This window comes from Penaeus monodon, chromosome 3, assembly GCF_015228065.2.
Source record: "Penaeus monodon isolate SGIC_2016 chromosome 3, NSTDA_Pmon_1, whole genome shotgun sequence".
Taxonomy (NCBI): domain Eukaryota; kingdom Metazoa; phylum Arthropoda; class Malacostraca; order Decapoda; family Penaeidae; genus Penaeus; species Penaeus monodon.
In genome coordinates, this window is record NC_051388.1 from 7,218,489 (window position 1) to 7,232,299 (window position 13,811).

Genomic DNA, 13,811 nt, shown 5'->3' on the forward strand with positions numbered 1-13,811 from the left:
CAAAAAGTCCTCTCTGTTACATTCATTGCAAGAAATGCACGATTTTTGTCAGAACCAGTGAAAGAAAAGTGTTCTTACAGTGGATCATAAAGTTATTGTAAAAAGGTAAGGCTTAAGCAAATTGGTCTTCATTCATTGTCACATATAAATACATATAAATACAGACAGCGTCATTTGATCTAGATCATATGGACGAGATTGTGCTACAAGAAAGCAGTATTGTTCTTCATCCATTCATTTCATTTGTGTGTGTATTTGTGTTCATCCATGGACTCGGACTTTGTGCTCACAGATGATGGCCTTGTCGTGGTGGCAGGCGATGTCGTGCCACTTGATGCCGTCGTCGTAGACGTTGTTGAGAACCCCCAGGCAGTTCTCATTCCCCTCTCGGTTGTCTGGTTGTGGTCGATGATTCCTGGTGATCACATTGGTAAGTGAGAAGAGTTTTCGACAAAAAGTAGCCTCTTGGTGTGTTTGAGCAAACGGAAAAGCCAGGAGGCACTTACCCGCCGGTGTGAGACCAGTTGAGACCCACGAATTCTTCACCTGAAGCCCAGGCGAAGCCATGGTTCTTGATCTGACCTGAGGTCCAAATCCATGGTAGATGATCTAAAAAGATAATGCACGTATTTAGCAAAGTTGCATACTCATAGCTTCGTGGATTCGAGTCTCGACCTTTGAAAGTTTGAGTGTGAATCCCGCAACACAAGAGAGAGGATGAGCTTGAAATATTACCTTCTGTAATCGCATCCCTGACGAGATTGTCCTCTTGGCGAGTCTCGATGCTGATACCCTGCCAGCCGGAGCCAAGGTTGCCGCAGTACTGGTTGGCGCCATCCCACGTGTAGGTCTTGCTGCCGTCATGGCGCCACGAGAAGTGGTACTCGCTGTCGCCCAACCTTTGGTCCACCTGAAGTCGGCCGAACCGCCATTGTTGTGGGTGGGAAAAGAATGGTAGGGGTTAGGGGAGATTTCCTTAATGGGCATCGACAGCAGGAATGATTTAACTCAAAATGAGAAGAAAGATTGCTTCAAAAGGTGAGAAGAAGCATATATATATGTATATTTACATGCATATAAATAAATATACATACATGTATATGTATATATGTATCAATATATGTATATACATGAGTCATTTCAGGGTGTGAAAGCAGCTCTGAATGCAGCGTCAGTGACCTCGACACTTACCGGGACGCCCGAGGTAACTGACTGGGGCACTGCAGGTCCACTTCGGCCTCGGTGCACCTGGAATTGAAGCGAAAATATTGTCATTAGTCTATTAGATTTGACTGGAGGAGAGGATATTCTGGTAAAGGAAATCGACTCGGACAAGTGTGAACAACCTCTCTCGTCATGATGAAGCATTTACTTGTGCAGGTTACTTTTATCATCCTTGAATATTCTCATTTGGCGAAATGCTGCCACACTAGAAGGGCCCGGGGACTCACCGGGGCCACGGGAATCGGCTGATGCACCACAAGTTGCACGGGGCTGTGGACGGCGGCAGGTCTGAAGCCATGTACTCCGTGTGGGAAGCTGAACGCGTTGGGCCTAAATCCATGCCCGACAGGAGGGAAGTGCCCTTGCCCGGCGGGAGGGAAATGTCCATGAAAATGCCCGTGTCCGCCAAGGGAATGATCCCCAGCAGCCGCAGCAGCCAAGGCCAACAACAGTAAGAACTTCATCTGTAAATCAGAAGCAAATACCTTTACAGAATGACGTAAATAGTCAATAGAGTAATCATTTCCAATCACACATCCTACAGCACATTTACCAACATTACGTAACGTGTAATTCGCCTTCAACTGTGTTTTCACACTTCACAAAAATTCACAAACCACTACCGATTCCCCAGTACAAGCCTTAGCCACAAAAACATTTCGTTTAAACAACATGAAAGAGTTTAGATGCGTGATCCTCCCCAGCGCCCGGCCCCACTCACAATACACGCAATGGCTACACATAAAGCTTTGATTTAAATGACATAAAAGATCTTTTCCAGGCGATTGAGGAGACAACGTGACAGCGCCGTCCCTATCTCCGTCCCGCCGGCCGTCTTACCATGCTCAGCGGACGAGCGAATGTGTCGACCGCAAGCAGAGCCGCCATTTTATATGCAGCTTTTGCCATTGCTTTGAGGAGAAGGTCACTCGTCGACGTGGATTTTCTCCCCTTTGCCCTTCCCTCCATAGCAGCAGAAGCGTCTCGCTTGAAATGTGTACATGAAATCTAGAGAAAAGTCATTGATGTAATTTTTCTCTTCTTTCTATTGCTGTTCCTGTAAAACATTAATATCTCTCTCTCAATACACACATATATACATACATATATGTATATATATATATGCATATATATACATGCATACATAGATGTGTATAAATATATGATATATGCAATATATATATATCTACATATATATGTGTGTGCGTGCGTTTGTATGTCTATATATACCATATATATGTGTTTATATTTGTATATATGTATGTTTGTATTTATCATGTGTTATACAGTTATTACATAATAATTGAAATATATCAAAGGAATATTATATAGAGTATGATTTAGTTAAGTCTGTGCTGAAATAGCCAATAGAATAGGTTTTCGTTCCTTTGCATTTGTAAATGCTTATATAATTGTTGTGGCTTTATAGTGTATCTGTGAATAGTTACATAATTATTTTGGTTAAAGTAAAATTAGTTCATTTGAAATGTAGTATTAATAGCCACAATGACGTAAAGAAAGTTGAGTTGGTTTTATCTAGAACCTCTGCCATGCTTAGTCAGTACACCAACAGAATAGTTGAGAACCTTAGTTTATTTTTCATATCATGTATTGATATACAATCAACATTTATTCCATAAGATATAATTTAAGTGTGATCAAATATGTATACATATATGTACATATGTGCATATGTAGACACACACATACATATATATATATATATATATATATATATATATATATATATATATATATATATATATAGAGAGAGAGAGAGAGAGAGAGAGAGAGAGAGAGATATGTGTGTGTGTGTTTGTATATATATACACACATGTATATATGCATATCTATATATGTATGTTATATATACGTATAAATATACATTTATACATATATATGTACATATGTATATGTATTTATGTATATATGTATATGTCTGGTGTGATGGTCCAGTGATTAAAGCTGACTCCGGCCCACGTAGTCCTGAGTTCAATACCCTGCCGCGGCAATTGCAAAATGCCTGCGCTCTGACTGCTGGCTGGCTAGAACCCGATTTCACGGCGAGAGTGCATAACACCTTGAGATGTGAAACGCAGGTGTCGTAGGGGAAGTCGACGCTGTGGCGCAAGTGGTAGCGCGCTGAAACACGGTTGATTAGGAAGGGCATCCTATCAGGCAAAGGTGGTACTGCCAAATGACCTAAGGCCTTAGTTTTGCAGCGCAATGAATGGCTCTTGAATAGTAATAAAATAATATTTGTATGTATATATATACATACTTGTATATACATACATTATATATATATATTCATTATATATATATATATATATATATATATATATATATATATATACATATATACATATATATACACACATATATATAAGTATATATATATACATATACACGCATGTATATTTACATAATCATAAGGGACATTCGATGTCATTAATTTAACCAACCAAATGTATACGTTATCATTAAAGCTCTGTTAACGATATATAATGAAACCTATTTCTAAAGACCTAGAGGCAAGGGTTAGGTAAAATATAATATGTACTAGTTAAAAATATCTTATAACTAATTTGCGCTAAAATATGTAACTGTCGTCAGAGGCACAATTTCAGCGACTGGCATACACGCTGTTTTCCATAGATGCATTTCTGTGTGCATATATATGTATGTGTGTGTGTGTTTGTGTGACTGTGTATATATGTATAAATAAAAAAAAGAAAAAAAAAAAAAAAAAAAAAAAAAAAAAAAAAAAAAAAAAAATATATATATATATATATATATATATATATATATATATATATAAATATGTGTGTGTGTGTGTGTGTGTGTTGGTCTGTGTTTGTGTGACTATATATGTATAAATAAAATTATATATATATAGATATATATTTATGTGTGTGTGTGTGTAAGCTCGGGCGATAACTGTTTTCAGGCTGCTGAGTTTATAGATACGAGGAATGTAGCTTAGATAAAGGCAGAGGCTACTGAAAGAGGAAATTATATGGTTGTTCGTTGAAAAGTGGTAAGAATATGTAAATGTTGTGTGTAGGAATGAGACACTATTATTATGTTTAGTTTCATATGTGACTTCTAACCTGCAGCGTGAATTAGGGTAGGAGCGCCTTCGCTGCGGAGTCGTACACACACACACACACACACACACACACACACACACACACACACACACACACACACATATAATATGCACACAGGGTGCGGTAAAGAGCGCATATGGCAGGCGCTGAAATTGTCTCTGACGACAGGGAGCCTCCGGGCTAGTACAGTGGTAACGTGTCGGCCTCTCATCCGAGGGGCCGGCGGTTCGCGCCCCGTCCAGGTGCGAGAAGTTGCAACTGTCGCTTGGAGGTTACTGCTGTGACTGGGCACCACGGTGGGTAAGGACTAGGTTCAGCCGAGTCAGCATCAGCTGACACATGTGAGCGAGTCGGCATTAGTCGACACAGGCCGGGCTCCCCTCATGGCATAGCCCGGGCGAGGCTAAGCTTCGCATATCGGACTTATCCTTATGACGACAGGTTAGTTATACTAAATAGTTAGTCCCTCTTTACAAGTTGTTTTTACAATCAGAATGTTTGACGTGCCCTGTTGAAGTAGCTGTGACAGAGACTCTACCAGTTCCAAGCATACATTTCCCTTTGGGTAATGATATAGCAGGTAAAATTGTGGAACCTAATATTGTTTCAGATAAGTCCTTGAGTTTTGATCCTATACAAAAGGAGATGGAGACTCCAGGTTCATTCCCATCATTTGCTGTGACAAGAAGACCAATGTGATGCGTCCTTCGCATTTTTGATAAGTCATTGTCCCCGAATGAAAGATTAGTTTATACTAAATATGTTAGTATAGATTAGTTATGGAATATTCTTAATTACTACAAATATTTTACCTAAACCTTGCTTTTATTTCTTCAGAAATAGGTTTTATTATAGATCGTTGACAGAGAATTTATGACACAAGAGTATGTCTTGCTTAGTTATGTTATTGATAGCGAATGTCCCTTCTAATTATCCTAGTAAATTTGGAGTAAATATACTTTAAATTTCTGTCGTGTTAGATTAGTATACTCTTCTAGATTTTGGTCAGTAGCAATATATCTAAGTGAACATTATCCAAGAGTAAAATCACAAACAATACATCCACATAGTCTGCAATGGGACGAAAAATATATAACTGAACATTTGTGTAGAAAAGCTGATCTGAACACTAAAGGACTGATTCTTAAACCTCATTCTATACTTTATATATATATATATATATATATATATATATATATATATATATATAATGTATATATGTATGTGCGTGCGTGTGCACATGGTGTGTATGTGTATGCGTGAAGTGCGTGGGTGCGTGTCGCACACATACTCGCAATTCATTGGAATAGATCTAGTGACTAAGAAAGGAGATGAAAATGTAAGTAAATATAAGGCTGAAAAACTTTATTTCAAACGATATCAATATAATCAATTTAGAATACTTAGTTTTGTTGTCTTTCTGGTAATTGGAAAATGGCAATAAAACATAATACTTAGATTCATACAGTTTATAAATAAGTTAGTATTGGGCTTATCATATATCTATATTTAAATACACACACTACACACTGATGTATGTGCATCTCTGTGTTTTGTGTGTGTATTTGTGTTCATCCATTGCACAACTCTAACTTTTCGTTCGCAGATGATGGCTTGTCGTGGTGGCAGGCGATGTCGTGCCACTTGAATGCGTCGTCGTAGACGTTGTTGAGAAACCCACAGGCAGTTCTCATTCCCTCTCGGTTGTCGTGGTTGTGTGTCGAGATTCTCTGATCACATTGGTAAGAGTTAGAAGAGTTTTCGCAAAATGTAACTGTGGGTTGTTTGAGTAAAAGGAAAAGCCAGGAGGCACTTACCCGCAGTGTGAGACCAGTTGAGACCCACGAATCTTCCTCTGAAGCCAGGAAAGCCGTGGTTCCTGATTGACCTGAGGTCCAAAGCCTGTAGATGAAATCTAAAAGATATAAAAATTCACTATTTAGCAAAGTTACATTACTCATAGCTTTGATGGACTCGACCGCGACCTTGAAGGTTGGGTAGTGAATCGCGTAAAACAAGAGAGCGGATGGCTTGACTATTACTTCTGTAAATGGCCTCTCTGACGAGGACTCTGTCCTCTGGCGAGTCTCGATTCTGATACCTGCAGCCGGGAAGACAAGGTTGGCGCAGTATGGTTGGCGCCATCCAAGGTAGGTCTGCTGCGTCATGGCGCCACGAGAAGTGGTATACTCGCTGTCGCCCAGCCTTTGGTTCACCTGAAGTCGCGTACCGAACCGCCATTGTTGTGGGTGGGGAAAGGAATGGTAGGTTGTTAGGGGAGATTTCCTAATGGAAATGATAGCAGAATGATTTAACTCAAATGAGAAGAAAGATTGCTTCAAAAGGTGAGAAGCCCTCGCTATTACATGCAATATGACTAAATTACATACATGTATATATATAATAATATTATATATATAGATACTAATTATACTATTATATGTATATTTACATGCATAGAAAAGAAATAGACCTACATGTATATATATATTATATGATAGTAATATATATATATACTCTATATATGTTATACGTGATCATTTCGGTGTGAAAGCCAGCTCTGAATGCAGCGTCAGTGACCCGACACGTACCGGGACGCCCGAGGTAAATGACTGGGAATGCAGGTCCACTCGGCCTCGGGGCACCTGGAATTGAAGCGAAAATATGGTCATTAGTCTATACATTTGATTGGAGGAGAGGATATTCTGGTAAGGCAATGACCCAGGCAAGTGGGAAACAATCTCACTCGTTATGATGAAGCATTTTAGTCTGCAGTTACCTTTATCATCCTTGACATATGTCATGACGAAAAATGCTGCCACGCTAGAAGGGCCCGGGGGACTCACCGGGGACCACGGGAACCGGCTCTGATGCACACAGGTCTCACAGGTGCCACAGGTCGAACGGGGGCCGATGGACGGCGGCAGGTCTGACGCACATGTACTCGTGTGGGAAAGATGAACGCGTGGGCCTAATCATGCCCGACAGGAGGGAAGGGGCCCTTGGCCCGGGCGGCCGGAGGGGAAATGGTCCATGGAAATGCCCGTGTCCCCAAGGGAATTGATCCCCAGCAGCCGCAGCAGCCAAAGCCAAACAACAGTAAGAAACTCATCTGTACTCGAAGCAAATACTTTACAGAATGACGAAATAGTCAATAGAGTAAACAGCTCCAATCACACACTCTACAGCACATTTACGATACATTACGTAACGTGAATCGCCTCAAGCTGGGGTTTCACACTTCACAAAAATTTCACAAACCACGACCGATTCACCAGTACAAACCTTAGCCCAAAACCATTTCGTTTAACAAACATGAAGAGTTTAGACGCGTGATCTTCCCCAGCGCCCGGCCCCACCTCACAATACCCGCCATTGCTCATAAAGCTTTGATTAAATGACATAAAAGCTCTTCAGCGATTGAGGAGACAAACGTGGACAGCGCCGTCTCTATCTCCGTACCGCGCGTCTTACATGCTCAGCAGGGACGAGCCGAATGTGGTGACGCAAGCCGAGCCGCAATTTTATATGCAGCTTTTGCCATGCTTGAGGAGGAAGGTCACTCGTCGACGTGGACTTTCTCCTTTGCCTTCCCTCCATAGCAGCAGAAGCTCTGCTTGAAATGTGTACATGAAATCTAGAGAAAAGTCATTGATGTGATTTTTCTCTTCTTTCTATGATGTCATGTAAAACATTAATATCTCTCTCTAATACCATACATAGATATATATATGAATATCAATCTATATATATAATATAGTAGATATATATATATCTATTATATATATATGCATATATATATATATATATGGCATATATATATAATATATATATATAATATTAATATGATATATAATATATATCTTGAATAGAAAAATCTTAAATAGTAATAGATGCATTATGTATATCTACACAATATATATGTGTGTGGTTTGTATGTCTATATATACCATATATATGTGTTTATATTTGTTATATATTTGTTGGTATTGATATGTGTCATACAGTTATTATATAATTAATTGACATATATCAAAGGAATGGTATATAGAGTATAGATGTTAGTAAGTCCGCGCTGCAATAGCCATAGAAATTAGGTTTTCGTTCCTTTTGCATTTGTAAATGCTTATTATTAATTGTTGTGGCTTTATAGTGTATCCTTGGTGACTAGTTACATAATTATTTTGTTAAGGCAAAATTAGTCTATTTGAAATGTATAGTAATAGCCACAAGGACGTAAAGAAAGTTGATTAGGTTTTTTATCTAGAACTCTGCAGCTGTGAGCGGATCACGACGGCCGGGTTGGATATAAGGAATTGTGAATTGGGAATTAGCTGCCATGCTTAGTCAGTACACCAAAAGAATAGTTGAGAACCGAGTCTATTTTCATTCACTATGTATTGTTTTTTTAATATACAATCAACATTTATTCATAAGAATATAGTTTAATTGTGAAAAATCGTGTATACATTATATACATATGTAGAACACGCACGCCACACACACACCACACACCCACACACACACCACACACACCACACACACACACACACACACACACACACCACGCACGCACGCACACCACACACACACACGCACAACACACACGCACACACACACACACACGACACACACACATACAACACACTACACATATATGTTATATATATAGCTATAGATATATATATGGTGTGTGGTGGATGGTGTGTACACACACACATATATATACAATATGTATTGACTAGCGCCAGTGGGTCTTGTCTCTGTGCGAAACATGTGTTAACTTGAACAGGAGACCTGGGCATGTGCTTAACCTGAAGGACCTGGGCAAACATGACGCAGTTGCTGTGAGGAGAGGAGCCTAGGAACAAGCCAAGGGAAGGGGTTGGGTGCTGTTCCTGTGAAGAACCTTCGTGGTGCCCTTGTGACCTGATAAACTTTGTGTTGCTCTGTTATAAGCTGTAGCGGCAGTGTGTGAACATGCTGGTTTCCCCCTGATTGTGCCATAGAAAAGGTACGGGTAAATAACTTGTGGGAAATAAAGGAAAGACTGTCATTTTGTGTTATTTCGTGCCCTGCCTCCCCAATTGGCGTTTTCCCTAATGGTGATTCTGGGACACTGTGTGCCGTGCCTCTTGGAGCTTGTTCAGTGTCACGATCCCTGTTGGATAGCACGCCGTCGGCTAGCCTGCGTGGTTGGTGGAGAGAGCGAGGCGGTCTGAGTAACAGTATATAGCTATTTATATATGTCTGTTTATATATACGTAAATATACATATATATGTACATATGTATATGTATTTATGTATATATTATGTCTGGTGCCGATGGTACAGTAGGTAAAGCATGCCTCTGTCCTCGTAGTCCTGAGTTCAATACCCTGCGCGGGCAGTTGTCCCCACAAATGCCTGCACTCTGACTGCTGGCTGGCTCTAGAACCCGATTCACGGCGAAGAGTGCATACAACACCTTGAGATGTGAAATGCAGGTGTCGTAGGGGAAAGTCGCGCTTGTGGCGCAAGTGGATAGCGCGCTGAAACATGGTTGATAGGTTAAAGGGCATCCACAGGCAATAGGTAGGTACTTGCCAAATGACTAAGGCATGAGTTTGCAGCGACAATGAATGGCGCTTGCATCATTAATAAAATAATATATGTATGTCTAAATACATACATATATATAAGAATATTATTATATATTCATTTATCACACACACACACACACCCACCAATACATATATATATATATTATAATATATAGATATATATATATTATAGTATATATATATATATATTATAATTTATATATGTGATATATCTTATATATATATATGTATATATGTATTATATACACGTATATTATGTATCTATATATGATATATTTTATACTGGTATATATATGCACGGCATGTATATTTACAAAATCATCTCCAGGACATTCCGATGTCAGTGATTTAACTAACAAATGTAGACTTATCATTAAAGCTCTGTCAGCGATATATAATGAAACCTATTTCTAAAGGACCAGAGGCAAGGGTTAGGTTAAAATATAATATTTACTATAAAAAACATTTATGATAATTGGCTAAAATATGTATCTGGTCGTCAGAGGCAATTCAGCGACTGGCATAAATCGCGTTTGCATAGAGCATTTCTGTGTGTATTATATATACACACCAATATATAAATATATATATGGTGTGTGTGGTTTGGTAGGGGTTTGTGTGACTGTCGTATATATGATAAAATGAAATATGATAAGATAGAAGATATACAGGATATTATTATGTGTGTGTGTGTGTAGGCGACAAACTGTTTTCAGCTGTGAGTTTATAGATACGAGGGAAGTAGTTAGATAAAGGCAGAGGCACTGAAAGAGGAAATTATTTTGGTTGTCGATGAAAAGTGGAAGAAATGTAATGTAGTGGTAGGAATGAGACATATATTATGTTGTTTATAGTGACTTCTACCGGCAGCGGAATTAAGGGTAGGAGCGCTTCGCTGTCGGAGGTACACACACACACACACACACACACAAACCACACACACACACAGACACACAACACACACACACAATATCAATATGCACAAAGGTGCCCCCCGGAAAGAGCGCAAATACAGGCGCTGTGAAGATGTCTCTGACGACAGGTAGTTACACTAATAGTTAGTCCCTCTTTGTCAAGTTGTTTTACTGGTCAGACTTTTTTTTTCTTTTCCCCTCTTTGTTTAATGCGCCCTGTGAAGGAGCTAGGCAGAGACTCACAGGTCAGGGCAACATTTCCCTTTGGTAATGAGTAGCAGGTAGAATTGTGAACCTAATGTGTTCAAATGAGCCCTTGAGCTTTTGATCATTTACAAAAAGCGGTTGATGGAGGACTGCAGCTCATTCCATTTGCTGTGAACAAGAGACAATGTGGAAGCATCCTCTCGCATTTTTGATTGAGTCATTGTCCCCGAAGAAAGCTTAGTGTATACTAAATATGGTACGTAGTATCAGATTCATGTTATCGGAATATTCTTAATTACTTTACCACATATTTTACCTAAACCCTTGCTTCCTAGGTCTCAGAAAATCGGTTTTATTATAGATCGTTGACAGAAAATTATGACACAAAAGTACTGTTTGCTTAGTTATGGTGTTATTGATACGCGAGTCCCTTCTAATTATCCTAGTAAATTTCGGAGTAACATATACTTAAATTTCTGTCGTGTTAGAGTAGTATACTCTTGCTAGATTTTGGTCAGTAGCAACAGATTAAAGTTGAAAACATTATCAAAGAGTTAAAAGCGCAACAATAAAACAAAATTTTTAGTCTGCAATAATGGGACGAACAAATATATAACTGATAATTTGTGGTAGAAAAGCGATCTAAACACTTAAAGGACTGATTATCCTAAACCTCTTCTATATTATATATAATATATATATAGATATAAAACCTATATCTAATAGTGTGTGTGTGTGTGTGTGTGTGTGGGTGTGTGTGTTTTTCATGTGTGTGTATGTATGGCGTGCGGTGTATACATGGTGGTGTACGGGTATGCGTGAAGGCAGTCGGGTGTGTGTCAACACACATACTCGAATTCATTGGATATGTCTAGTGGACTAAGAACGGAGATGAAAATGTAGTAAAAATAAGGTTTGAAAACTCATTTCAAACGATATCAATTAAAATCAAATTTAGAATACTTATTTGTATGTCTGTCTGTAATTGGAAAATGCAATAAACAAATACCCCATAGATTCGCTACAGTGTTATAAATCACACGTTAGATTTGGGCTTACATTATATATATATATAAATACACACATAAACCATTGATGTTATGTGAATTTCTGTGTTTGGTGTGCATGTGTTCATCCGTGGACTCTGGTGACTTTGCGCTCGCAGATGATGGCCTTGTCGTGGTGGCAGGCGATGTCGTGCCACTTGATGCCGTCGTCGTAGACGTTGTTGAGAACCCCCAGGCAGTTCTCATTCCCCTCTCGGTTGTCTGGTTGTGGTCGATGATTCCTGATCACATTGGTAAGAGTTAGAAGAGTTTTCGGCAAGATGTAACCTGTGGGTTTGTTTGAGCAAAAGGAAAAGCCAGGAGGCACTTACCCGCCGGTGTGAGACCAGTTGAGACCCACGAATTCTTCACCTGAAGCCCAGGCGAAGCCGTGATTCTTGAGCTGACCTGAGGTCCAAATCCATGGTAGATGATCTAAAAAGATAAAAATGCACGTATTTAGCAAGGTTACATACTTATAGCTTCGTGGACTCGAACCTCGACCCTTGAAGGTTTGGGTGTGAATCGCGCAACACAAGAGAGAGGATGAGCTTTGAAATATTACCTTCTGTAATTGCCTCTCTGACGAGACTGTCCTCTTGGCGAGTCTCGATGCTGATACCCTGCCAGCCGGAGCCAAGGTTGCCGCAGTACTGGTTGGCGCCATCCCACGTGTAGGTCTTGCTGCCGTCATGGCGCCACGAGAAGTGGTACTCGCTGTCGCCCAGCCTTTGGTCCACCTGAAGTCGGCCGAACCGCCATTGTTGTGGGTGGGAAAGGAATGGTAGGGGTTAGGGGATATTTCCTTAATGGACATCGACAGCAGGAATGATTTACCTCAATATGAGAAGAAAGATTGCTTCAAAAGGCGAAAAGAAGCACCTCGCCATTACATGCATATGAATAAATATACATACATATATATGTATATTTACATGCATATAAAAATACATACATGTATATGTATATATGTATCTATATATGTATATACATGAGTCATTTCAGGGTGTGAAAGCAGCTCTGAATGCAGCGTCAGTGACCTCGACACTTACCGGGACGCCCGAGGTAACTGGCTGGGGCACCACAGGTCCACTTCGGCCTCGGTGCACCTGGAATTGAAGCGAAAATATTGTCATTAATCTATTAAAATTGATTTGAGGGGAGGATATTCTGGTAAAGGAAATCGACTCAGGCAAGAGGGAACAATTTCACTCGTTATGACGAAGCATTTAGTTCTGCAGATTACTTTTATCATCCTTGAATATTGTCATTTGACGAAATGCTGCCACACTAGAAGGGCCCGGGGACTCACCGGGGACACGGGAACCGGCTGATGCACCACAGGTCGCACAGGTGCCACAGGTCGCACGGGGCGGTGGACGGCGGCAGGTCTGAAGCCATGTACTCCGTGTGGGAAGCTGAACGCGTTGGGCCTAAATCCATGCCCGACAGGAGGGAAATGCCCTTGCCCGGCGGGAGGGAAATGTCCATGGAAATGCCCGTGTCCGCCAAGGGAAAGATCCCAGCATCAGCCGCAGCAGCCAAGGCCATACAACAGTAAGAACTTCATCTGTAAATCAGAAGCAATACTACAGAATGCGTAAATAGTCAAAAGAGTACATTTCAATCAACACCTACAACCATTATATACATACGTAACGGTAATTCGCTCAACTGTGTTTTCCCCCACTTCCAAAATTCCA

At 40.1% G+C, this 13,811-nt stretch overlaps 2 protein-coding genes across 4 annotated transcripts in view; one reads left to right on the forward strand and one right to left on the reverse strand.

Moving 5' to 3' along the window:
- The window catches only part of LOC119591348, a 21,230-nt gene extending 7,614 nt beyond the window's left edge, over nucleotides 1-13,616 (reverse strand). The window contains exons 1-5 of one of the 2 annotated variants that reach the window (XM_037940094.1): nucleotides 13,421-13,616; nucleotides 1,192-1,248; nucleotides 736-910; nucleotides 507-609; nucleotides 113-415 (exon numbers count right to left, since the gene is read on the reverse strand). In XM_037940094.1, coding sequence (XP_037796022.1) covers nucleotides 240-415; nucleotides 507-609; nucleotides 736-910; nucleotides 1,192-1,248; nucleotides 13,421-13,599 — 690 coding nt within the window. In that variant the 5' untranslated portion in view covers nucleotides 13,600-13,616 and the 3' untranslated portion in view covers nucleotides 113-239. Of the gene's footprint in view, nucleotides 1-112; nucleotides 416-506; nucleotides 610-735; nucleotides 911-1,191; nucleotides 1,249-13,420 lie in introns of those variants that run through there. The other variant, XM_037940085.1, reaches the window with a different exon arrangement.
- LOC119591363 overlaps nucleotides 1-13,811 on the forward strand; it is a 50,639-nt gene that overhangs the window by 27,892 nt on the left and 8,936 nt on the right. The window lies entirely within an intron of this gene.